We start from the raw sequence: 27119 nt of genomic DNA, 5'->3' as shown, positions 1-27119 counted from the left end.
CATGTCTTCAGAAGAAAAGCTAATCCAAGGAAATAACCACCGGTTTGAACTCTGCAACCCATTTATTTCCAGTGCTGCATTTCTACAGGAGAAACTAAAGCACAGAGCTCTGCTATGATGTCACACCACTACCCGGAAACTGAACCGGTAGCCTGATCACATCACTCCACTGACAGGACTTCACTAAATAAGCTGCCAAATCATATAGCAGCACACAAAATAACACAAACGCCACAATCACCATTTCAGCACGTTTATTTATAACAACTTGGGGGGAAAAAAGGACTTCTACTTCTCGCCCTGCTGCTGGTCTGGCATGCTTCTGATGATGTCAGAATCGCCTGTGGATGAGGAAAACAGTACGTCAGCACCGTAAACATCCCCAACATTACACCACCCTTTCAGAGGTAGGAAGAAAATGGGTGCCATTTTCTAAAGGTCATCAACTCGGTACGCCTCTGTTTTACATCGACACATCCCAGGGAAAAGATTTGTTTTAAACAGGAGGAATTGTACCCAACAAAGCAGGGGTGAGAACAGAAAAGACACTGAGTCCAATCCGATAGCTCTCGAGCTGGGTATTTATCTAGCGAATTTCTAGCCCTGCTCAGATCACCAATAGACCCAACAGGCGAGAATGATTCGCATCAACTTGATTAAAACACTTCAGTGTCTAAAGGAAGAAACTGGGATGATCCTGACATCCAGCACCAAATCAGATTTTTTTAAAAACATTACGAGATAAATTAAATACTGAACAAGCTCAGCGTGAAATTGTTCGATACGACCAATAACAACATGCCGGATGAGCAGTCGCTACTGAAGAGATTTAAATATCTGACAGGCTTTTTAATGGACTCAGATGGCTACGCGAAGCCTTGCTGAACAGAAATCAAAACTCTACATGTATCACATGCACGAGGTGCAGCCCAGGACTGTGCTGAAGCTTACCAGGGTCGATGATGGCCAGCGTGCATACCCTGTAGTATTTACCGCAGGCTGTGCCAAGTTCAATGTTGTTCCCACTGTAGTGATGGACACCGGTCTTGGCCAACATGGCGTAATACTCAATTTCAGATTTCCTGCAAAAGAATACACTCCGGTCATAAGGCATGTCAATCCAGTGTACAGGGTAGCTCAAGATCAACAGGACCTTGTATAAAACTGCGAGACTCGTTTGGCTGTTGTAATCCCTCACATATCTTGCTTTCCCCCCCTTTATTATCTACCCCTATCTCCATCTCTGTGGAAGGTCAGTAATAATGCCTTTAACCTGGTGCAAAATAAAAAACAATGGCCTGATTTACTAAGACCTTCAGCAAGCGCAAAATCTTTCAGCACAAGCAAAACCAGTAACATGACCAATGATTGGTCATGGTATTTGTTTTGCACCAGTCATTGGTTGTGCTATTAGTTTCACATGCACCAAAAGATTTTTCACATGCTAAAAGTCTTAGTAAATCATGCACTAAATGTGTTACGCTCAGTCAAGAAAAAACAAACAAATGATTTCTTAAAATGGGACTCAAGGAGATGCCAACAATCTAATTTCTGCACAGAAAAAGCACAGAGCGACATCGAGGTACCAGTGAGCAACATCAGAAAACCAGCAAGTGGACTAAAGGTAGATCTTGCACGAGCATATAAAGTACTACGTGGAACACAGCATGGAATGTTGGTGCAATGTTCACTTATATCGTGCCAGTACAAGAGCTGAACATAACAATTTCTGGAGAAATTTTGCACAAGGCAGCCAGATTGTCGGATCATTCCCTAATTTATGCCGCTTAAATGATTCACTGAAACTTCAAATCAATACAAGTAACATTTCTACAATTAGATGTGTTAACATCTTGCTTTAACTCTGTTCTGCATAACATTACTAAGGCCAATGATACAACTTTCCCATTTTGCTACATTTTCTCCGGTCATGATGTCAACTGTAGTGAGAGACAGCTGTACTGAAATGTCAAATGAAGGGCTAACTCAGTTCCTAACTAATCCAGATCTCAAATTACGTACATACATTTGGATAATGTGGTCAACTGAATCAGACTTGATGCAAGATTCTGTGAGAAACCAAGTTATGCCATTTTTGACAATCAGCATATGATCTCTGAATACAAAACTACCACTTAAGTGGCAGGCCTAACCTTCAGCAAGTGTCATTTCACTGAGCCTGACCAGAGTGACTGGTTAGTTTTGACCTAGATCAGGGCTGTGGAGGCCAACCCAACAGGCTTTCAACATTTATTTCAACTTTCATACTAACATTCGCATTCCTAAACTGCTACACAAGGCGGCTCTAGTGACATAGCTAGAATGTCCTGCTTACCTGAGGGCCGGGCAGTTGTTGGCCAGAATAACCAGCTTAGCTTTGCCCTGACGGATCATCTTCAGGGTCTGTTTGTATCCCAGGACGTATTTACCGCTCTTCATCACCAGCTGGAGCCGAGAGTTGATCGACTCCAAGGACTTTTTCTGTTTATGAAAAAAGAAAATTATTTCATTAGCTAATATTCCGCTAGCGCAATGCACGACATGCAATGTATTGCACCAGTCGTCCAAGTTTGTTACCTGAACACTAACCAAGCGCATATCAGTCCAGTTTGCTTAACTGTTAAATACTGAGTGTTGCTGTCAGACCATGAAAGTGGAGAATATACAGTGACGGCTTCTGTACTGTAACTAGCTTTCAGCTTAACTGTCAGAAACCTAACGTTAGTTACAACAAAATATCTTCCTAAAGTAACCAGTGGTTGGCGGGGGATACAATTAAATATGGTTAGCTGACTTTGTTATGATACATACCAAGCTATCCACATTTAATAAACGTGCAGGCTAGTTAAATTACCTCAGCAAAGCAACTAGCTAGTAAACAGGCTCCGACAACATGATCGTATTAGCCTAGCTAACTGCCTACGCGTCATTGACAATCATGTGCAACATGCTTAATTCATATTTTAAACGAATATTCAAATTCATATAAACTGTTGTCGTAACATATTCAGATTATGGTCGCTAAAACGGCAATACGTACTGCCATTAAATTCACGAGAAAAATAAGCGAATGGAGCACAAGGCCTAACATATCCACACTCCACGTGAAGTTCCCCACATGCATCACTTCGCTCAGCGTTGAACTCACCGTTTTCTTTGCGGCCACCATTGTTGCGGTTTAGTCTCTTCTGGCCAACCTGAACACAAAATTGGACAAGTGAGCACCTTAGGTTTCCTAAGACGTATACTTTGCGAGCTGAATGTGACACATTCTGCCATTATTACTTAAAAAACACAGAGCCCACTCACCCACTAGCAGCTCAAAAATGGCCTCAGAGAGAAAGGAAGGATATCCCAGCATGCATCAGGATTCCACAGCAGAAGTTCAGCATCGCGAGAGGAACCTGCAAAGTAGCGATACAGGAGCGAAGCGCCTAATTTAAATGACTGATTTCGTAGGTGCTGACTAGTTTAGTTCCACTATTTAACCCTTTGAAGAATGGGTTTTTTTAGAATGTTTTTAAAAAAATTCAAAGTCAGTGTTCTAGAACTCCACTGCTTTTAATTACCAGCGGTGATTGTGAGCATTAGAACATTACGTTAAGAATATTTAATTTCCCCCAAAAAAATCGATACGCATGGTGTATAGGGTAGTTGTGATTTTGAGGACTGCCACTGAGATAGTCATCATGAAAAGTATTTTAATTTCCTTGAAAAAAAGAGACTCGACAAGAAGACATCTTAAACCCAATATATAGGCCTATTTTTTCTGCAATAACGAATGCACAGGTCTTGTTTTTAGCAGATACATTTTCTAAATTTTATTTTTAATTTTATAAGCAACATAAAGAGATTGCAATGGACGCATTTTGGTTCCGCAGGTGGCGCAATTGGAGCCTTATGCAACAGGCCTGCGATTGGTACGGCAGGTATTCGCTAAGTTACGGCTTGTTGGTGGGGCCTGCCCCATATACCTATACAGCTACGAGTTCGGAACTTTTCAGCGCATCTTAAAGAAATAAACACAATGACCACAGACTCTCAGTCCTTAAGAACATTAACTTCTGTACCTTCTGACCCCATGGAAACGCACAGAGTTAACATACAGCTTCACACATCCGCACAATAAAACCTCAAACTTCATGGGTTATTTTGAGTTTTCTCCTTCTTCTTTTCCATGCCGATTTCATCATGACAAATGCTCCAGTCCCACACGATCAATAATTCTACCCAATGAACATTTACCAACATCTTCTGCCAAAAAGAACATCTGATCAAATTAGTCTGATCAAAGTAGCTATAATTGCAGGATGAAATTACAGGTAGGCTATTGAGTTTAACGTTTGATAACTTGCTAACGCTACCTGCTGTCCCTGCTGTGACTGACATAGAAGACGGAACCGAAAAGCATCACTGAAATGTGATTTGGTCTGGTAGTTGCCGGTCGTTTGGGAACCAGGTCGTAATAGTGCTACCAGGTTTCGGTACAAAAACCCGATTCATGACTCAGGCAGCTACGTGACTACAAGGCCCTAAACCTCGAACTACTATTGGAGGCTTTGAATAAATGAATTACAGATAAAGCTGCAAATATTTAGGCCTATTAAATAAATATTGAATCTTACAAAACCATCCAGACATATGTTTACCCCATTAATGTACTGTATGTTTGTGGGTAACAAACTCTAGCCAAATAAATTGAATAGCATAATTTATTTCACAATGTAACATGAAATAAAAAACTTATCCGTGAACACAATGTTCAGAACATACTACTACTACTACTACTACTACTAATAATAATAATTATTATTAATTTTATTAATTATTTGCTTTTCATATACCCAAAGCACTGGATGCAGACAATTTTTTCATGCATATGGTTTTACCATTTTTAAGTGTAACACAGTTGAATTGCAGATTATTTCCACAATACAAGATTGACATTTCACACTTAGATGTGACAGATGGTAAAATGAATCAGATTAAAAAATGGTAGATGAAAACACACAGGGCCAAGTTACATGAAATAATTTAGGAATCATTGGGTAGCATTGGAATGCTTTGGAATATAGCTTGTTTTATTTGTGTGAGCCTATATTGTTCATTGTAACTTGGTTTCATTTTTATATCAATACTTCTAACGACAGGCCTAGATTAAGCAAGTTTTAATTATGGATTTATAGCTTTGTATGCATGAGTAAGCTGGAATATTTCTACGTTCATAAAGTTTTCGTTGAGATTGAATGTATTTTGTGATATCAATCTGATTTAATATCTCATTTTAAAAAGCTTTGTCTTTATTTTAACTGAATGTTGCTGTATGGTAGGTCCACTAAGTTTAGAGAGAGAACTCCCAAGATAATTACTTTACCTTTACAAAACATATTGATGCACAACGTGTTGCACGTGAGTTAAGGGAATATTTTCCTAGCTGCTCAGAAATGGGCATGGTAAATCCACTGCACTAACATTGTTATTTGGACCAGGAGGATTGCACAGACAGGCTCTCCTAACTCGCCGTGAGGCAAGAACAACTTCAGGAACTGCCCACGCATGCTCTCAAACCAGCCATAATCACGCCCAGAATAATGTAGTGTCTGCGAGTTGAAGAACATCTTCGCTTGTTCTCGTTCACATTTGTATATGGTAACCGATCGCAACATATAGCAACCGTGGCGCTGTTTTTCTGGAACAGAACTGGGGATGTTGATATGAAGATGTTATATTGCTGTTAAAACAGCATACTGTGTGTTTTATAGAAAGAGGAGCTGACAACGTCTATGCAAGCTATAAGAGCAACAGGCCTCGCAGTTTAGCATATATATTCGTGTTACTTTTTTATCATTAATGTTCTGTAGTCAGAATGGGGTGTTCTTCTAGTACCCAAACTACAGCGCAAGGAAACAGACCGAACACTAAACCAGAGGAAAGCAATGGAGCCGGTGCTATGGGTAAGCCGAATGTAGTTCCTTTGCTGAATACGTCCACAAAGTTTCGCCGGTTTGCTTTACGTTACTCTTGAAAATTCAATTTCGCTGTCAGAAATTTCTTATAAAATTCTAAAATTCCCTTTTCTGTATAATGAGTTATATTCTGCCTTTTTTAGTATTTGTCCCGGCTTTCGTTTTTCTTGTTCCTTTTGTGGATCGTCTAGTTAGTTCTGCGTGCTGATATATTGCGCTTATATTTATGTTTTAATCATCTCAGCTGTCCGTCTGATTGAATCAATATGATTTAATATCTAATTTTTATTGTCTACATTTTAACTGAATGATGCTCTATGGCTGCCGACTGCATCGGATCTACGTTATGACTGAGACATCTAATACTTTAATTCCCTTGCAATTTAAAACAATCCGGCCGATTGTTCGAATGAATTATTTAGTATCTAGCTATCTGGTTTGACTGCTGAAGCTACGGAGGTTTCATTGCCTTTAAACTGGGGTTGCCACCATACTCTGTTGACAAAGTGGATCTTGATTGTACAGATGATATTAAACGTGTAGAATGTAAATTACTGCAATAATTACAATGCCCTGAAATAAAAAATGCGTTCAGATCACACAGGTGATACGTTTATAATTCATGGGTAACCATAACATCATATTCTCGTCATATTTCCCTGGCTTTCTTGGGCAAGACGCGGATAGGCGACATACCGTACACATTTAAAATAAATCTTAATGCTTCCCAAAATAAATAATTTGTCTTTTATTTTACAATTTACAAAAAAAAAAAAAAAAACCCAAACCTTTAATTCGTAAAATCCAAACCTACAATCCAAATGGGGAGAACACACGGGGAATAAAATCTTTACATAAACAACAGTGGGGAATCAAAATCACAGAATCAAACGTGTAAATTAAAACACAGGGAAATGATAAACTACTCTGGCGGTACATCGAATGAATAAAATGAGCTAAATAACTGAAACGTAATAAAATAAAATTAAAACCTGGAACGTAATATAATCAACGCAAACACCAAGAAAGTGTCGGTTTCAATATATTGATTGAAAACCGGAAAATAAATGAATAGATTTTATATATGATAATCTTTTCATCATTCTGTCAAGTGAAGTCAGTGGTTGCTCAGTTTCTTGAGTTAAACTAAGATGTGAAATATTCCAGCCTGTTCTCCTGTACAAAAAGTGCAGTTCATTGTTGTTTCTTCTTGTTTAGTCAGCCTCTCCCTCAGCTAGCAAACAGACCAAGTTACTATAGATGCTACATAGACAAGGTGTTAACTCTACAATTATGTCAGAATGCTATGCTATTACAGTGAACTTGAGTGAAGTTGATTATAGTGTCAGGTGAATGTACTTGCATCACCCTGGAGGTTATCCCCCAGCACTGTACAGTGAGGGTACATACAGTCCCATATCTTAAAGTGCACGGTCTCACTTCAAAACATCCGCTTCCCCACCCAGCCTGTGTACTGCCTGGGCCTGCATGCTGCAGCCATGGGTATCACCATAGCTGTTTTATTTGGACACTTCCTGCTTTGTCCTCCTTTGATTCTCCTTGATTCTCTCTGGGGAATCTGGCATGCAGGATAGAGTGGCCTCTTCGGTTACGACAGGTAAAAGAAAACCCACTTTGGTGACTTTACTTTCCTGCTTCTACTCAGGGGTGCCTGTGCTTTCAGAGTGTCTGAGCGTTCAGTGTTAAGGGGATTTCCCGTGTGTAGATGAAAAAAAGATAAGACTGTCAATTTGACTTCTGTGTTTTTTGCTTGACTTCATTGTGAAGTTTGACTAACATATTCATCCCAGTGTTACTTTTTCATTTTCACATAACTCACTTTTTATAAACTCAACTCACGGGGTTGTCTCAGTATTGCAAAAAATGCAATGCTTGCTGACATTCTTAAAGTTAAGGACTAAGTGCACTGCTGCTGGCTCTTTGCTTTGTATTCCTACTTCATTTTACAGATTTTAGTGAGATGGATTCTTTGCAGCCCCTGTGTTTCTGGAGGCCTCTATATCTACAAACGCTTTTTGAATGTCAGTGCGAGAGAACGATTGGAATAGATGGGCTCAAAATCGCTCATCTGCAGTCGGCCATTTCACCCCACAGACACCAAACGCTGTGCGTCTTTATCTGTGGCCGACCAAACAGCCCGTCTTTTCAGTTAGCTGAGCGGCAGATGTAAATTTGGAAAGGCCACTTTGCTTAGCTTTGCATGCGGTTCCCCATTCAAGGTGTACAGTACATGCTTGCATGAGAACATGCTTGCATCACATTGTTCAGTCAGGTGACTGTGTTTCTCACACATTATGTACACAGCTGAAAGTCAGGGGAGTAGCTCTTTATGGCGCTGGTGTGAATCTGTCACAATTGCATGGTGCCACTTCTCAGCAGACCTGTATTGCTGTGTTCATTTGGACCGGGTGAATACCTGATTGGTCACAGCAGGGCTGTGTTTGCTTTGAGAGAGGCTTCCCTCCAACCATGTGCTCAGTGTTCCTAGTTTTCCATCAGTGACAGTCAGGTCTCCCATGGAAGTTGTGCATCTTTTTCAGCTCTGCTTTATTTAAGTTTTGCCCTATAGATCTTGAGACCTGGAAGCGATGAGAGATCTTTCTGAAGTAGAACCATACTGGAGCCAATCTGCTGTGTCATCTCTGTCAGTCTCCTTGTCAGAGAGACTTTTACACCCATGTACAGTATAGAGTACACAGTAGAGACGGGGGACCTCTGTGTTCTCTGTTTTGAATGGACACTGTTGCAGGCATCCACACAGAGCTGTCCTAATACTGTAACATTGAGATTCAGCGATTCATTGATCCCCATTTCAATGGTCCATGTGTAAAACAGCGAACGCCTCACCACAAGGTATTTTAGTGGGTACGTCCTGTACCTTCCTGACTCGCTCCTGTGGGACCTCTTAAGCACAGGTTCAGTACACTCTACTCATTAATGTCTATCCCAGCTTTAAACAGGATACGGCACATATGTGGCCAGTGTCATCACAGTTTGCTTTGTACTGGAGTTGTGTTTTTGTAGAAGCCATGAGGAGACTGTTGGTTTTGCCCCCCCACTAAGTCGAACAACAAACTTAGGCCAAGTGCTGATAATGCTAATAATGACCCTATAGCATCTTGCTCAGCCTGTACATCAAGCTGCTTCATAGCACAAGTGTTGGAAAACATTAAAACTGCATGGGTTTCCTCCATCTCCTAATGGTCACAAATTAATGGCAAATTCTCAACATTACAGAATGGTTATTATTATTATTATTATTATTATTATTATTATTATTAGTATTATTATTATTATTATTATTATTTGATCATATAAATGAATTATTTACCATGTCATGAACAAGCAGCTTGGAAATAAAAAGCTGAAAACCCAGCCAGAGTTTGAGAGACTTGCAGAAATGCACTCATGGTCTTGAGGGCCTTGTGGACATAAAAACAGCAGAACCTTGTTGACTGTGGAGGCTGCAGCCCGGTAGCATTGTGGAGCAATAGACAAGGCATCTTATAGTTATGGATATTCATAGATCAGAAAGTGATCTGGTAATGATGCATACACTCACCACATTGCTGCAGTTCATGTGGTGTTGGTGCCATAACGACATGATTTTTTTAAAAACAGCAGGTGTCAAATATGATTGATGCCAAAGTGTGGCATTGAAAGAGGTTTCCTTTCACTTTGTGTTATTGGTTTTCATTTTCACAATATCCTCATTTCAAAAGTCAATGCTGTTAGCTGCAATACGGTGAGAAGTCAGATCCATTACATATGTTTTTATTCATGGAAAAGTTTAGTACTTGTGTGTACATTTGTTTGTTTGTTCTCCTGCTGTTGCTTAGTTTACATGCATTATGCAGATATATCACATTTCATCCAGTCTGGGATATTCCAGCCTCTCGTGGCTTAATCGAGAAACAGAGTTAATGTGTCAGCTGGTGACTTGCATTTCACTTTATCATTAACATATTCCTAACTGCAGGTGGCATGTTTCTCAAACTGTAATTCAGGGAGCTGTTGGGTGCATTTGAATGCAGACTGCACACCCTGCACAGTAGTTTTCCTATTAAAGTATGGACCATGGACGAAAAGGTCTGTTTAACCTCAATTTCATTCAGACATAGCCACCACAGGGAATAAAACCCATTAAGCTCAACATGATCATCTATATCTGGGAACATTGTGTTTCTTGTCTGTCAGTTTTTGCCCTCATACCCTTTCCAGTAATGTAGTTACCTGGCAGTGATACATTTGATTAATGCAAACAAAATAAATAGCTTGTGATATGAGTCAATGTACTTACCCAAGATGCTCTAACATTGTGATGGTAAGCTTTGTTGAAGTGCCATTGGGGACTTTGTCCCAATAAGTAATGAACCTGGGCACTGTGCTCTTATTTTGGCACTGTGCTCTTATTTTCACTGCTTTGTAGGTCACTGTAGGTTAGTTTATGGAGAGAAGTGATGCATAGTTGTTATGTGATTAATTATTATCTTGGTCATTTCTTATCTTATCATCGCCCTGATTGTGTGCATATTTGGTGAGATATGATTTTTTTTTAAAACCATATTTGGGGCAGCTGTAGGATGGTGTGCGTGATTAATCTCCTGCGTTGTGTTCAGAGAACAAGGGAAGCTGAAGGTTTCTGTCTCGGGCAGGGAAGAGTCCCGGCTGTCTTTTGAGGAACGTCCAAAAGGCACAAGCGCTGGCGTCTGCCTCATAAAACAAGAGGAATGCTGCTGCAAAAAGTAATATAGGTGAATGGTAGAGAGTTATTAAACCCACTTTCTTTTTGAAACGGCAGCAAACTGCCGTCTGGCTCAAATTGGAGAGTCCTCTTTGTGAAGAAAGCACCACAACGAGTGTGCTGGAGATACTTTAAATAATGAATACATAATAATGCGCTCTGTCTCATTATCAACATTTATGTTGCCGTGGACATGTCTGATCTGGCCAGTAACTAAAAATAAAATTTTAAGGAGGGGTGAAGGTGATTTTTTCTGGCTTGAATTTGAAGATGGACTCTTGAGTAGGCCTATAATTAGACTGTGAATTCCATAAGGTTTAAGACAAAGACATAAAATACAGAGAAATATGGTGCCCAACTGACAGCGATAGAAAGATAGGAAGGCCTAAGATAGGAAGGTCCATACTTTAAAAAAATGTTTATCTGTCTGTGCTCCACAATTTTAGATTTGTAATTGTAAGCAAACCATTCACAGGTGGTTAACGTGCACATTCTCAGCTTTTATTTAGGGGTATTATAAACTTTGGTTCCACCATGTAGAAATTACAGCACTTTTTTATAAATAGTCCCCCTCTCCATGTCAGGGTACCAGAACTGTGTTTGGGACATGACAATATTACGTAAATGAAAGTTGTGTTTAGTACTTTGTTGAGTATCCTTTGGATGCAATTACTGCTTGAAGTCTGTTACCCTTCAACATTACCGTGTGCTGAGTATGTTCTCTGGTGATGTTCTGCCAGACCTGTACTGCGGCCATCTTCAGCTCCTGCTTGTTTCAGGTTGCCTTAAGTTTTCTATTCAGCATTTGAAATGCATATTCAATTGGATTCACATCAGGTCAGTGATTTGGCCAGACAAGAATGTTCTAGTTTTTGGCTTTAAAAAACTCCTTTGTCGCTATACTTTGTAGCAGTATATTTGGGATCATTGGGCCTCACTCACAAAACTTTTCTTAAATTATTCTTACTTTTGTTCTTAAAAAATGTTCCTATGAAAAACCAGTATGGGATTCATGACAGACCTTTGTTTTTGTGTGTATCCCAGGTGTGTGAGGTGATGAATGCTGACTGTTTGTACAATTTATTCACAATCCTGTTCATGTCATTAGCATAAGGAAACAGCCATGAACAAATGTAGATAAGAAAAAAGATGATGAATGCCGAAATGTTTGTACACAGAGTTTATGATGTAATAGGACCGTACGCATGTTTCGTGAATGAGGCTCATTGTCTTGCTGTTGGATGAAGCATCATCCAATGGGTTTGGAGGCATTTAGTTGAACTTCAGCGGATAAGATGCTTCTGTACACTTCAGAATTCATTCTGCTGTTGTTATCAGCAGTTACATCACATGAAAACAAGTGAGCCAGTACCTGTGGTAGCCATACATTCCCAAACCATAACAGCCCCACTATGTTTCACAGATTACGTCTTGCCATCATTCTGTTACAAGTGCATCTGTCCACAAGACCTCTCGTAGGTCATAACTTGGCGGATGGCTTACCTGCCATCCCAATGAAGCCTTCTGCCGACAGTAGTCACTGACACGTCCATGCCCACCTCCTGAAGAGTGTTTCTGATCTGTCGGACAGGTGTTTGAAAGTTGTTCTTAATTATGGTTGGGATTCCTTTGTAATCAACTGTAGCGTTCTTCCTTGGCCTACCAGGCCCTTTGTGATCCTTTGTGATTTCTCAACCTCATAACGGCTTCCTTGTCTTTCACACCTCTGGTCCACATGTTGACATGCGCTAATGAGAATGAGAACGTGTATTTCAACCACATGTGGATTGTTTGATTACAAATATAAAACAGAGCCAAAATCAAGAAAAAAAAAAACATTAATCCCAAACATTATGGAGCTGACTGTACCTTTCTATCTTGGGAAAATGACTCTGTCATTTAGGCACCACATATTTCTCTGTATTGTACATTATGTCTGCATTTAAGTTTTAGAAAATCAGTGCATGTAATATTTTAGTTCTATGGTTACCTAGAGTGAATATGAGTGAACACTGTATTGTGTGTGTTGTTGACTGTCAAGTCTTACATTTATTTGTGCATGTCTGTTGTAAGACAGGTTGTGATAAAATCAGGATGAATGTTGACTCATCCTAATTCAAAGAAAAATAAAACTCCAGTTGCACCAGCAGGACACCAGAGGCTTGGTGCTTACTCAGATCAGTAACCTGAGGGCTGCATTAATCTTCTGTTCTCCTTCCAGCACAGGACATTTGCGTTTTCTCAGTGTTAATCAAAGTTGGACTTGTTTTCTTTGATCACTCCAATGTTCTCAAGTCTGTTTTAGTTCCAGTATAGTAATGGAGTGAATGGACAGTCCTGGAATTCATCTCTATGAACATGACTCCAGGTTTCAGTCATATTCTCCAGATCTTCAATGACTTGTAAATTGTACTACTATCAAAATAGAAAAAGTCAAAGTTGGTGTATATAGTGGTTCTCTCATATATTTCTGTTATTACATTTTTTTTTAAATGTATATATTAGCACAAGGGCAGCACATCAAATACGGTGATGTGGGGTGGCTCTTGAAAGCATGGGTTCTGTATTATTTCAGTTATCGTCTGTGTGCTCCACATCTTTATTGTGTCTCTGCGTGTTTCTGTCAGGTAATGGCTGTATGTTTTGTTTCCTCCTCACTGGCATGTGGTCGTGACAGCGAAGCGGACTGAGAATGGCGCTGGGGCGGAGGACAGCGAGACCATTCCAGACCCGGTCCAGCTGCCCGTTCAGAACGCCGGCCCCGAGGCCCAGGCCGCCGCCGCCGGGGAGACCGCCAAGGTTGCCGCGGAGACCAAGCCCCCGGCAGAGGATGCTGCCGCCGCCCCTGCGCCTGCAGAGGAGGTTAAAGGTGCACCTGCTCCGGACTCTGCAGCGCCCGTAGAAGGGGCTAAGGGAGAGTCTGAGGCAGGGGCGAAGACTGCGGACCAGGCCAAAGCCACAGAGGAGGCACCTGCCAGCGCCTCTGAGCCCGCCCCTGAACCTGCACCTGAATCTGCCTCTGAGCCGGCCCCTGAATCTAAACCTGCACCTGAGCCTTCACCTGAATCTGCATCTAAACCTGCCGCTGAATCTGCCCCTGAATCTGCATCTAAACCCGCACCTGAGCCTGCTCCTGAATCTGCACCTGAACCTCCCTCAGATCCTGCCACTGAATCTGCATGTAAACCTGCCCCTGAATCTGCCCCTGAGTCTGCCCCCAAGGCCCAGGAGAAAGGTACACAAAGGAAGTCATCAGCTCTCCTCGCCTATCCTGCTCTGCAATGCAAATTAAACTCCTTCTGCAACCATTATCTCTTCATTTAAATAGTCTCTACTGAGAATAGATAGACCAGGCTGTGCAAACTGAAGGACTATGAGTGGCTTGTTCCACTTTGTACATCATTCCTCAACCACTGACAATGCAAGTAGTCGCTCCATCTTAGACAGCATTACTGTACACTGTAGCAAGCTTGTGTGTAGTACAGGGCCCTGTTTCACGAAGCATGATTGCTGAGTTAGCTGGATAACTGCACTGAGTAAAACCTGGAACATGGACTGAAGTAAAAAAGAGCTGTTCTAGGTTTTACTCAGTGCAGTTATCCAGCTAACTCAGTAATCCTGCTTGGTGAAAACCCACCCAGGTCTCCCAGTTCCACCAAAAAGGAATTCTTGTGCCATAAATGATGTAGTTTGCAGACTTGCATCTGAAAGGAAACACTGAGATATAACTTGTAAGTGTCCAAGCCAGCGACAAGCCTTGGTGAGTAGTCTAGGGGTTACAACAGGAAGGCAGTGCATCTGCCCGTTAAAAACATTTACCTGTGCAACACTAACCTTACTATGGTTACAGGATGTGTACCGCTCGGTCTCCTGCTCAGTCGACGGCAGCCCTGGTGGATTGCCCTTTGCCACGGTCCCTAGGCCATCGCTACCTCGTTACAGCATTTGTTACCAAGGGTATCCAGTACACAAGTTGTTCTCCATTATAATGAACACGCCAGGGGTAGAAAATGAATTATAAACAGCGTTAATGTGCCATGTGGTCGCACAGGTGGCATTAATAATTTTCAACAACAGCGTTCTCTCGATTGTAAGTCTGATTTTGCGCTTTTTTTGTTAAGAGAAACGCGAGTTGTCAGAACTAAAGCCGTTTCTGAGATCCCCGGCCCGTACAGTGAGGGAGTCACGTTCTGCTTGACGGACTGGTCACATCTTTTACACAGCTGCCCCAGTCACACGTGCCCAAATCGCATTGATATTACCTTTTATTGCGGCAGATTACAGTGAAAGTGTGGATGTGTCTATCTTCAGGTGAGCGCTGATGCAAATTGACTGCGGTAGTCAGGTGAGCTGTTCAGTTTGGGCTTTCTCACGGCAGAGAATCGAGATCCATCACCCTGGTGGTTTTATGGGTGTCATCGAGCAGTTTAAAAAAAAAATTTTTTTAGTGTTCTTGTGATGTCAGTCAGTGCAGTTAGATAGCCACCTAGACTGTGGGGGCGCTGGTACAGCAGAATCAACAGCCCGTTCGTTTTCCTGCCCGTCCCGTCGTCAGCTAAGAGGCGATCATTTTAAAGTGGCAGAACATCTTGCATGAATAATTAACGAGAGGTAAGTGCAGCATTCCTCAGAGATGCCGCGGCTGTCTCCGTTCTCGCACAAGCGGGCTGAGCTCGAAGTGGTTTGCTTAATTACAGGTTCCCAATTACCGCGACTGCCCTGTGAGCGTTACTGAATCGCATGCACTCTTAATTGCACAAATAGGAGGCTGATGATCTGATTATGAAGTAGAAACATCCTGGCGGATGTTTGGCAGTCCTGTTCATGGAGGGCTGTAGTCAGCCAGGCTCCTTTCCACTTGTACACTGAAAACATGATGTTGTAATTTAGCCACTCCATCTGAATTAATTTTTGTTCAATTACTTTATACTTATATATATATATATAACTTATTTCGGAGCGTGGGGTGAGGTGAGGGGATGAAAGGACATTTTTTTTCGAACAAAACAGTTCTCTGGCCGCAAATTGCTGGTCATTTAAAATAAAATAAAACATATCAAATGTATAATTATTAATGGGGCAGACACGAAATTGTGTTTAATTGTAATGGACTCTAATGGGAACTTCGTGAGATGGCTAGCTCTGTGGGGACAAATCTGAATCTGCTTTGTGGGCAAAATTAATAATGTTTTTATTTAATTGTGCGTGAAAATTGAATTATTGACCAAATGGAGCTAGAAATATTCCTCTCTCAATTAGCCTCCATTAAGTTTAATTTATGGAGAAAAACATCTGCTTCCCTTTATCATGAGAAAGATTCGCACAAATGCCAATGTTTCCAAAAATATGAACTTCAAATTGTGAAATTGTCTAACAGTGAAAATTTTCGTTTGAAAGTGCTTATACAGTGTATTAGACACATAGCTGACCCACTATCTAGCTATCTGTAACTGCAGTTATGTAGCTAGCTCGGGGCAAGTATAGAGTTACTTCATTAAAAGTAACTTTCCCCTACATGTAAATGTAATTCCATGTCTACCATACCCTGACTAGAAGGGAACCTGTTCTTTTTTAATAAATGCTACTTGGGTATTTTATATTCAAGAGGCATATTCACAGCTCGTTCTTAAGCTCTGTTGGCCTGCATGGTTGAATGCAATGTAGCCCTCTCTGTCTTTCACAGAAATATTAACTATTCGGTTGTTTCACTACAGTGATTACATTCAACACTCCATTAGCAAGTGGTGTGCTCATTCTTCAGTATTCAGAGGAGGACATTTTATGGTGATTGTGATCTGTGAAGATGTTCAGGGCACTTCAGCGCTAGTGCTGGTGTGTCGTTAACACAAGTATTGCGGGACTGCAGTATGAGTTAATCATTTTCTCTTCTCTCTTCTCTTTCCCCACTCTGTTTTCCATGAAAAGCTGTGGAAGAATCGGAGACAAAGGAAGCAGGAAGTGCCGAGGCAGCAGCTGACCAATCGGAATCCGCAAAGGCGGAATAAGCACCTGGTGAGGGACCCTGGCATCACCCCAAACAAGCTTCTGGTGCTGGGCAGGAGGGACAAAAATAATTGGGGTTTATTTCAAAAATATTTTTATGATTATGAACTGTGGCTCATTTCCATGAAGGACGTGAGTGACTGAAAACTGCTGAGCTGAATTGAAACCATGTTTTCATGCTTGTTTTTCAGCTACCTGCGACGAAAACTGATCTCGCCTCTCCTTTCTCCAGCCCTGATGCGTTTGGTCGAGAGAACAGGAGTGAATGGATGCAAAGATGTTACAGAAAGTCAAGTGAGAGGACGAGGGACATCGTGAAGAGCAACTGCTCTGAAAAGCACCAGAGAAATACTTCCGTTTGCCTGTTGCCACGATGCAGACCAGCGGAGTGCTCCACCACTGTGCCTTTCTTTCCTGTGAATCTGTGTGAGGGGTTGGGAATGGGTGCTTCTAATTTTGTAAACATTTCCTGTTTAGTCAATATTCCCTAGTTTCATGGTTTGCAAAAAACAAAAATGATCAGGATTGTTTCTGAACCCCTCTGCTTTTGAACGATACTTTACATTTGAGACGGTTAAATTCAGGCAAATTATTACTTGTGGGAGAATACATTAAATACCAGGTTCCTGTGAACTGAAATCTTGTTGCCACATTCCACATCACATTGTGGAACCAACCCTGAGCTTTCACTAATAAGAGTTTATTCACTTTCTTATATAAATCCTTAACTACTCCACCAATGTTCTCGCATGTGGAGTGTAAGCCAAGCATGCTACTGCTTTAAATGAAGAGCTGTTTTTAATCTCTCCAGTGGTGTCCTGTTCAGGATTGAGTCTGATTGGTCAAGCTAATTAGATGCATAAATAATAGATTCAATACAAAAATGCTATTTTAGATAACTTTATAATCCACTTAGACCTATACAACTGTTCATTTGTAAAGCACTCTCACATAGGGACATAATTACATATGTGCCTGTGAAATTCAGTGTAACATTCTGCTTGAATGTTTGATTGCCACGTTTAGTTAGTCGTCCACTGATTGGAACAGAGAGCAGAGGGTCCTTGAAGTTTTTAATGGGTAGCTACTGCAGCGACGGATATCACCCAGGCAACTGAACCGCCTAACCTTGCAGAAGGCACTTCAGGAGCGGGACGCGTCACACTGTAGAAAGCAATCCACCAATCAGAGCGTGTGGAGTGCTAAGGCCTTAAAGCAAGGCTGTTCCCAAGTGAGGAACCCACTGCTAGATCACCTTCCAGCAAAGTGCTGGACTGCTTCAGAAAATACTCAACTGTATAAATGGATACAGTGTGTGGGTGGAATGACACGTGAATGCTTGGTAGGTTGGATAAGGATGTCTGCCAAATAAATGAGTGGAGATGACTGTGTACAAGGCAGTCAGTGCTGCTTAGGGAGAACTCTAAAATCTCCAAATTTGTGGGGCTGTAGAACTGGAGTCACCTGGCTTAGCATAACATATGGATATACAACGAACTAGTACACTGTACAGTGCTAGATAATATACTAGTTTACAGCACTGCAGATAATGTAAAACACTGATTACTGTACAGTTGTGTAGATAACACTTATACATTTTACAATGCTACAGGTAATGTGAAATTCACCATAGACGGTCTGCTCATGAGCTGACTGAAATGGACCAGGTCAGCGGCTTCACACAAAGCTCCTAACTGTACCAGGGACTGAGACCAAGGACTTCACCTCCTCAGTGTTCAACAGAACAAAGGCCCTTCAGAAAAACATCACCCGTTTAATCTATGTGGATCCGACTTCTGTACATCGACTACTTTCATACAGCTGATTAAAGTACAAAATTTGAACAAGACATTTGCTGTGCAATATCTCAACAAATGTTTGAAACTGGCAAGAAAATTTTTGTATACATTTCTTCCACTGATGTCTTTAATGGACTTTCGAGGTAATGTTAAATAAAAGATATAGATGTTAAGTTACTGATTGGGAGGTGTGGGTTAAAACCAAAACACTTGTTTATGTTGCTTTAATTCACCAGCAATGTGTGCAGCCAGGCTTTGACTTCATAAATGTGTAATTCGACGCACCAGGTACTCTGTACAGTACAAATAAAAACATTCCATTAAGATTCGTACAGGCCGGTCTGTGCTCAGAGAGAAGGATGTGTGGAATTATGGATTGTGCATCTTTGAGCAAGGTGGTTTTTTTTTTGTAGTAATTCCATTATGAAAGAACAAGAAGAAGCCTCTCTCTTAGAAACTGGTTGTTTTGTTTATTAGTAATGTAAAACAACAGCAAAAGCCAGATAACTGTGTTGTAATTGGTCAAATGTGAGATGCAGTCGAAAAGATATGTTGCTGAAAATGGTAGCAGGGAGAAAATATCGAGCGCGTCTGTTTCTCTGCGTTAGGTGGACAGAGGGTGGGGCCTCGGTGCCTACAGGTACCGTGGAGCAGCCATCTGGTGTTAATGAATGTAGGGTAACCACACCTCCTGTGCAGGACTGAAATATAAACCGCAGCAGGGTGGAAGCTGACGCTACAAAATGGTGAACACTTACATCCCTCTCAGCTGCTTATGAAACATGATACAGGCGTGTGCGTTAGAAAGTTAAAGGGCACTGGATCATGTAAACGGGAGCTTAGGAACAAAATCACTTCCTGTTTCCATGGCAACAGAGCACCATCTGATATTTATGGAATGCCGCTGCACCTGGATATTCAGGACAATTTGTGTACTTACTGGGGTGGTGGTGGGGTGGGGTGGGGTGGGGGGAGGGGGTTGAGAGGAAGGCCTTCCTAAAAGGTGTGAGGATGACTATAATGTTGGCGTCATGACAAGGTTTCAGCTGCAAGTTACAGCTTGTGCATATTCTGGGCGGCTAGTCAGGATGCATCGGAGATGGGACCCAACACTGCAACGGCTTCAATTTCAACAAGCCCACCCTGACACAGAGAGGGAGAGGAGTGAGAGAGAGAAAGCCGTTAAATTTGAGACGTCTATGTTGTGAACCCCATTAAAATAACTACTCACAAAAGACAAAGAACTATACATATTATAATGATGTCACACATTCCATCACACAATAAGAAAATGAGAATCACTAGTAATCAAGTCCATCACTCTCCTACTTGGTGTCCACTGCCGTCTTATTAGTGCTATCATTATTTGCCTAAAACTACACCCAAAGAGGAGTGAAACTTACTCTGGGCAGGGCAGCCACCTGGTAAGCAGCCCTGGCGGGGAAGTTGCTGGTGAAAACTGTCAGGAGAAAAAGCAGAGGATGACATAATGCTAGTGTACCACCCTGGACAGAGGACAGAGGGCAGAACAGCCCCTTATTTGAAGTAGGGAAGAGGTAGCAGTGTGGCACAGTCGGTAAGGACCAGGGATCGTAACACAAAGTTGTCAGCGTCAGTTCTCACCAGGGTCACTCTCACTGTATGTCCTGTGTGTCCGAGCAAGGCAATTAGCTTCGGTGCACCCCCAGCTTGTGCAATTAGAAAAGCTTTGTGAGTCACCCCACATAAGGACCTCTACCTAGCTAACAAATACAGTATAGTGAGGATTTATGTGGTGATGTAATACAGTCATATTGTCACCCATTGATGAGGCCCGATGACACAAAAGGGGAATGTTTTTTTCCTCGAATCAGAAGGAGAGAACCTGGTATCCTGAACCAGAAAGGCCACTTGTAATTGACTGTCCAATTTCCTTCAGCTGTTCTGCAGGCGTGGTTTGGGCGTGCTCATTTTATTAGGTTTTCACCCACTGTTCTAGTACGTGTTCCCTCACTTATCTGTGACTGTGTGAGGTCGGTTAAAAGGACTCCACAGCGGGGTCCCGCGGATTCTTGGAGAGGAGGACCCGGCGTAGGGGTGCGCTGCTCCTTCAGACGCTGCGAGGGGGCTGGAGACCGCGAGCGCTAACGAGGACCGCAGGGCAGCGGAACACCGCGACCGGGCTGGCACGTCTCCGTCTCCACCTCCGTCGCCATCGCCTCGCTAGCTAACGGGCTCAACCCGCGCCGTGCCGGCTGCTCTTCAGCAAGCGCACAAGGGCTGGTGGCCAAACAGATTTTGGAGGGAAAACGTGTAAGATAGTTGCGTACGGTCCTTCAGTCAGCACGTGGGTATCTCCAGTGCTCCCCTTTGTGGGTAAAAAGGCACGAGACTTCTCTGCCTGTGCGCTCCCCGTTTGCCTCTTCAGCTGTGAGACCCGCCGCCCTCTCTTCAGAAAGCGGGCGGTCTGACATGCAGACCGTGACGCGCCCCGTCGTGTGACCGTTAGTCTTAGCCAGTCTGGTGTGCCGGCCATCGCCCCCGCATGCCATGACGACACCGCCCTGCGGCTGCGCATTTTCCTGCTGCGCCGGGGCCGCTCTGCGCACGGCGGGTCATGGAAAGAGGCCGCGCAGACGGCCGCTCTCACGGGAGCTCAGGTTCCGCGCCCGTTCACAGTGTCCGTTTTCACTGAGGTGGGTACGGTTGCACCCGTCATTATATTCAGGAGGAAGTGCCACGCTGGCCCAGATCACAAGTCCTCCGAACAAACAGGAGTTCACCAGAGCTACAGGTAACAGGGGACGTATAAATATTTTTGAGGACTCATAGTCAGATTACAGGCCCTGGGCAATTAATTTGGGCATTAAAAGTGTTCATCGAGCCTGCAAATAAAAGTGTGCACTTACTTTTTACTAAATAGCTAAATAAACAGAAAAAGAAGAAAATTTTATTTTGATGTACAGCATGAAATTTTTAAACAGGTAACCTGGACAAGTCAGACATGGTGTTGGAAATTCACTTCTGATTGCCAGCCTACTAAATGGGTGTGTATCATATTATGTGAGCAACAATGTCCCACAGAGATCAATACCAAGTCCTCCTTTTGAGGGCAATAAAAATGTTTCTTTCAGGACTAAAAAAACTCAATTAAAATCTATTCTCTATGAGTATCTATACAGAACTATAACAGACGTTACTGTAATGTTGCCTGCTTATTCATACAGTGCAAGTAGGACACCCATATTTCTAAACTCTGTACACAATATAAATACATGCCACAAAGCACAGTTCCATGTTCACTCTTATGGATGAATGCCAGGCCACTCTGAAGGGTCATTCAGGATTTACACGCTTCAGCTCCAGCCAAACACTTCCTGCCAACTGGTTCGGCTAATCATAAACTAAGCCGGTTTTAGCATACCCTCCAAGACCTCAGAGTTTCAGGGGTTTTAAAAAGAAAGTAAAATCAGATGTACGTAGGTGTGCAGACCAGCACTTGCGTTAATTTCCAAAGCTCACTGTTATCTTGCAGTTCTAATTATATTAAAAGGTGACATCTTGTGGACGCTTAAGGAATCACAGGCACATGTCTGAAAAAACGGTGTAATAACAGTACTGACTGTGGATCATATCAGTTGAAATCAAAATAATGGTAAGTCACTTATTTAGGGTTTGGAATTTATCCTGGGTCACCTACTGGGTGCCAACTATAAGCTGGGGGGAATAATCTGATTAATTTTAACTTATTTTTTCCACCTGAAATTCCTCCACATGCAAGCGATCCAAAAGAAATAGTAATTCAAGATAAAATTGTGAGGCGTTGCTTCACTGTACTTACACTGCTTGTAAACATCATTTACATTCGTGAAGTCATTCATATCAGCCAACAGGACTGTGGTTTTAACAACTGAAAAAGACAAGCAGATATCAGAAACTCATTTCATATTCCAGTGCAGTGTATAACTGTAGGCTGTAGTTCACAGTAATGAACAGCCAGTCATTCATTGCATTACTCAGACTGTGTTACAAGTTACCATCTAAATTACTTTTTTACATTTAAATCTTAAAAGTTTGGGAAAAGTTATGTGGACACCTTGCCTTTCTGTATTTAACATGGTATAATTAAATACAATTTGTGTAATTTTCTATATTTTATTCTAATTATCATGTAAGTTTTATGTATATATTTTATATATATATTTCTAGAATTTATATCATTGACTCACCATTTTCATATCCACACCCTGCAGCCTTCAGAATCTCACCCATATTAACAAGAGCCTAATGGGAAGGGATGAAAATTTGATTAAGGTGTCATTCTAATAGGGAAACGCCAATCACAAGTCACAAACATTTCTGTAAAAGCCACACCGTCTATCATTTATACGGTACTGGCTAATATCCTTATTAATCCTGCCTTTCTGATGTTTACTTCTGAAGCTGTGTGAGGGTGAGCTTTACTTCTGAAGCTGTGTGAGGCTGAACTTTACTTCTGAAACTGTGTGAGGGTGAGCTTTACTTCTGAAGCTGTGTGAGGGTGAACTTTACTTTCTGAAATTGTGTGAGGCTGAACTTTACTTCTGAAACTGTGTGAGGGTGAGCTTTACTTCTGAAGCTGTGTGAGGGTGAGCTTTACTTCTGAAGCTGTGGAAGGGTGGGCTTCTGAAGCTGTGGGACAGTGGGCTTGAGACTCCTCACCTGTTTGGCCTGTGCCTGCACCCCTCCACTCACAAGCTGTCCAGACGCAGTGTCCATTCCCAGCTGCCCAGAGATGTACATGGTGCGGTCAGCCACCACCGCCTGACTGGACAAAGAGTACATCCACTGTATTTACATGTGGATTTGTGTGTGTGTGTGTGTCAGTATCAACTCAAGGACTGTGCACAATGAGGCTAATGTTATCAATCTCTGACCTGTGGCGCAAGCTGAAAGTTGTTTAAAAAGTACAAGCCCTGCATGCTGTCGCACAACGGCTGTCATAAAATGGCAAGGTAGATATGGATAACCAATAAAATTACCAATGGTTTGACAAACCAGGGGAAAACCTTTACATTTATTCTGCCCACAAAATGGTAATAAGTAATCATACTAGTAGGCCTATACCACATCTGAACAACAAAAAAAAAACATGCAGTCAAGACATACATCACAGTTAAAAAAAAAAAAACGTTATTTAGATAGCACATTGTATGAAGAATGTCAAAATACAAATGACCTTCTTTTGGCAACCACGAGCCACATTGCACGTGCTTAAGATAATAGCGGAGGATTTTGCCCTCTGTCCTGCACACTAGCCTGATCTGCCTACCATCTGCAGGCCTCCTATTGGCTGAGACTGCAACACCCCTTACTTGACCTTATATCAAACGGAATAGATCAGTACGTCTTCGCACAAAACTGGGACAATAGTATATCAAATGTTATGTCTGTGAGTTCCTGCAACCATCCAACAAGAAATGCATGTACATTGTAGGCCTTTGAATATCTGGTGTAATTTTAGAAATTTAGTATATCATTTCTTATTTCTCCGATAAGAAGTGAAGGCAATTGTAAAAGACTTGACGAAGAGACACATTTACATGGAGTATAACTAATAGGAGATCATCATGTACATCATGATCGTCATGAGGTGTTTCCATACAATAAATTATTACAGAAAAAATAAAATAAAAAGAACATTAACTTTTTAAAAGAATGTCATGTAGCACATGGCATTCATTCCTACCTGTAAATACCCTGTCTTATTGGAGCTTTTGCAGTATATGGGATTTTCCTTTGAATCGAAGCCATGGTGCGCACGGGTCAGGATCCGAACAGAAAGATTTTTTAGCACACCAACTCTGGAGAGTAGGTGCAGCCTACTCGCCGGATAAAGGCACGCCCCTGATCAAACACTACAATCAGGTATATTTACATGTTGATCAACTACCAAACGATCGTTTTGCTGTGCACACAGTCAAGTGTCATGAACAAACCAAAATATAGAGCAACCTGAATATTAGGTAATGAATGTTATACTCTAGATGTCGAAAGAGAAAAGTTTTGAGAAATAAAAAACACGGACTTTGCTCAACTTTAGGATGAAAAAAAATTCAGTACTTAGAAGACGCTCTCTTACCTGTATGGACCAATAGCCGCAGGGGCTGAAGAAGTGTTGATTACCTTTCTAACAATGGCAGACATGTCTGACCACAATGGGAGAGAAACATACAGCAAGCCTTCCTCTGTATCTTTATATAGGCATTCTAACCGTAGGTTGCAGTTAAAGTTCACGATGACTTCTTTCCCCGGTTGGTCTTTACCGTAAACCTTCTTCAATTTGCGCAGCTAGCGTTTCATTCACTACCGAAATTATTTTATAAGCCTATATAACAATTTGTATGAATTAGTTAAACGGATGTGTGCTATTAATTGAAGAATTATTTAAATAAATTAATTCATAAATCTGTCGATTTATGTCCTTGAATACTAGGAGTGATGGAATGCACTAAACTGGACTTTTAAAATTATATTTACAGGTAGGTCTACAGTTTTTTGGTCAATTGAAATTATTATATATGTTGTTCATGTAGCCTAGGCTACAGAGGTTTCCCATTCATTGCATTACAGGCATTTAATAAACACACTTATCCAGAGCATTTACATTGCATCCAGTTATGCAGCTGGATATATACTGAAGCAATGCAGGTTAAGTACTTTTGCTCAAGGGTCCAACGGCAGTGTCCTACCCCGGAATCAAACCTATGACCTTTCCGTTACAAACCCAGTTCCTTACCCACTGTGCTACACTACGTCTGCATTGCTGCAATGCTATGATTGCCTCACTTAGTATCAGCAGTACAATCAGGGTTTTGTTTTGTCTTTCACTAATTATTCACTCTTTTTCACATCATTGTCTATGAATTCTGGATTAGCCAATGAATTGATATAAAATGAAAAATATTTTATTTTGCAGTTGCTTCAAAAATATTTTGTACAAGTCACTTATCCGCTTGTGTAAATTAATACCACATGAACAGTAATTTCAATATCAGGTTGGATATGACTATGGGTGTTTCTATGGGTGAAATATGAGCTGACATGATAAACGAAAGCATTGTATGCTAGTTTTTTTCAATACTTTGTTGAAGCTTAAATCAACATAGGACAGGTTTATAAACCTACATACATACATACATACGCGTGTGTCTGTGTCTGCGCATGTGCTTGCATGCATACGTGTGTGTGTGTGTGTGTGTGTGTGTGTGCATATGTGTGTGAGCGCGTGTGTATATTACCTTGTAGTCTTCTATCTCTGGTGACAAAATTACAAAATTGGCAACATGTGCTTGCAGAAGAATCCTGTTGCTTGGCAACCAAGGAACAGAGGGCGCTGCGCTCTGCAGTGTCAGAGCCTTTCCTGTTGGCAGTGCTCAAGGTTGGCAGTGCTGTGTCAGAAATGACCATTGTTCCGACTTTTCAGTAGCTCTTTTTTGTGCCAAGTGAAACAAATGATGTCTTCACATATTTTCCTTCATCTACCATATATTTGCTTTGCAAGAATACCAGTGGTGTTATAACAAATAAATCGATGCAACTGAACAGAATTCAATAGAGGTCTTTACAAATACATTTCTCATACCCTTCAGTCTACCCTTTTCTCATAAGCAATTCAACCTGGGGATTTTATTGCAGCTCTGCTCAAACATTTATGACTGTCATATTTCTGTGATTCTGTCAAAACACTTGTAAACAATGTCAGGAAATTAATCCTTTATGCTTTGTGTGCTGTTGACAGGAGTCCTGCGAGTAGATGGAGCACTGATATGTGTGTTCCTGTAAAATTAGTGCTTGCACGCTTTCAAGCACCCTATTTACTGACCCCAGACATTAGAGAAACTCCCAAGTGTGCCTTTCAACGATTCATTCTCAACAACTCATGGCCGCAAAGCCAGCACATCTCCAAGAGTGACTTATTTTTGCAAACAGAAGGAATAACTCTCACACGAATTTGTAGCTGCACAGTTCATTACAATGTCCTTTATGTTTTAGGAATAAAATATCCAACAAACAATTTTTTCTTTGAAATGCTATTCTGTGGTTGTGTGATACAGAGTGAGCCACTGCTCTTCCAGATGCTTTGAAGAAATGCACCCCTTCCCTGGCAGAAAGAGCAATCATTGTATCATTCCGAGAACTACACTTTTTAAACTCAAAATGATTTTAAGAAATTCTCTGGCCTATCCCATTCGACGCAGTGTTTTCTGCTGCAGCATCTTTTCACTCAGCAGTTCAGCCCAGGGCCTGTCCTTTTGTCCTGGAACACAGTGAGGAGAAATGCCCAGCGGGGGAAATATGTGCTGCTGTTTTGCCATCCCGGGCCTTACTCAGTGCAGCCACCGTGACAGTGTTCTTCACATCCCTCATCTTGTGCAAGACAGGGCAAGATAAAAAATACTGTTACTCTTATGCCGTATGGTGTGGTGCAAAAAAAAAAGAAAGAGCAAAGTGCATGATGGGTAAGAGATTATGTCTCGCTGCACTAATGAGTGCAGCTGGGAAGAACTCTTATGAGTCTTCCCATAATCAAGCTCCAGCCCTGCGATAAGGCTCTCACACCCTTCT

General features: G+C 41.6%; 3 protein-coding genes across 6 annotated transcripts; 1 reads left to right on the top strand and 2 right to left on the bottom strand.

The window, feature by feature from the left end:
* Positions 1 to 237: 237 nt before the first annotated feature.
* Positions 238 to 3404, bottom strand: rpl30 (ribosomal protein L30). Its single transcript, XM_035427906.1, has 5 exons — positions 3310 to 3404; positions 3149 to 3197; positions 2336 to 2481; positions 952 to 1082; positions 238 to 341 (listed from the first exon to the last, which is right to left on the bottom strand). Exons 2-5 carry the CDS (start codon positions 3167 to 3169, stop codon positions 289 to 291), a joined length of 351 nt encoding a protein of 116 aa, XP_035283797.1. The 5' UTR covers positions 3170 to 3197; positions 3310 to 3404; the 3' UTR covers positions 238 to 288.
* Positions 3405 to 5489: 2085 nt separating this feature from the next.
* si:dkey-284p5.3 (uncharacterized protein LOC557830 homolog) lies at positions 5490 to 18861 on the top strand. Of its 3 annotated transcripts, none has more exons than XM_035431176.1 (4): positions 5490 to 5954; positions 13400 to 13966; positions 16657 to 16743; positions 16967 to 18861. In XM_035431176.1, exons 1-3 carry the CDS (start codon positions 5867 to 5869, stop codon positions 16734 to 16736), a joined length of 735 nt encoding a protein of 244 aa, XP_035287067.1. In that variant the 5' UTR covers positions 5490 to 5866; the 3' UTR covers positions 16737 to 16743; positions 16967 to 18861. The 3 variants fall into 3 exon arrangements, with proteins under 3 accessions (XP_035287067.1, XP_035287066.1, XP_035287068.1); XM_035431175.1 differs by having other exon boundaries at positions 16926 to 18861; XM_035431177.1 differs by having other exon boundaries at positions 5491 to 5954; positions 13409 to 13966; positions 16926 to 18861.
* A 120-nt stretch (positions 18862 to 18981) lies between these two features.
* rida (reactive intermediate imine deaminase A homolog) lies at positions 18982 to 24790 on the bottom strand. Of its 2 annotated transcripts, none has more exons than XM_035431179.1 (6): positions 24634 to 24790; positions 23214 to 23319; positions 22742 to 22796; positions 22354 to 22422; positions 19937 to 19992; positions 18982 to 19676 (listed from the first exon to the last, which is right to left on the bottom strand). In XM_035431179.1, exons 1-6 carry the CDS (start codon positions 24696 to 24698, stop codon positions 19617 to 19619), a joined length of 411 nt encoding a protein of 136 aa, XP_035287070.1. In that variant the 5' UTR covers positions 24699 to 24790; the 3' UTR covers positions 18982 to 19616. The 2 variants fall into 2 exon arrangements, with proteins under 2 accessions (XP_035287070.1, XP_035287069.1); XM_035431178.1 differs by lacking the exon at positions 24634 to 24790 and adding an exon at positions 24241 to 24398.
* Positions 24791 to 27119: the final 2329 nt, after the last annotated feature.

The sequence above is a fragment of the Anguilla anguilla genome, chromosome 8, assembly GCF_013347855.1.
Source record: "Anguilla anguilla isolate fAngAng1 chromosome 8, fAngAng1.pri, whole genome shotgun sequence".
Taxonomy (NCBI): domain Eukaryota; kingdom Metazoa; phylum Chordata; class Actinopteri; order Anguilliformes; family Anguillidae; genus Anguilla; species Anguilla anguilla.
Note: the sequence above shows the minus strand (reverse complement) of the source record. Positions and strands in the feature narration are given on the sequence as shown.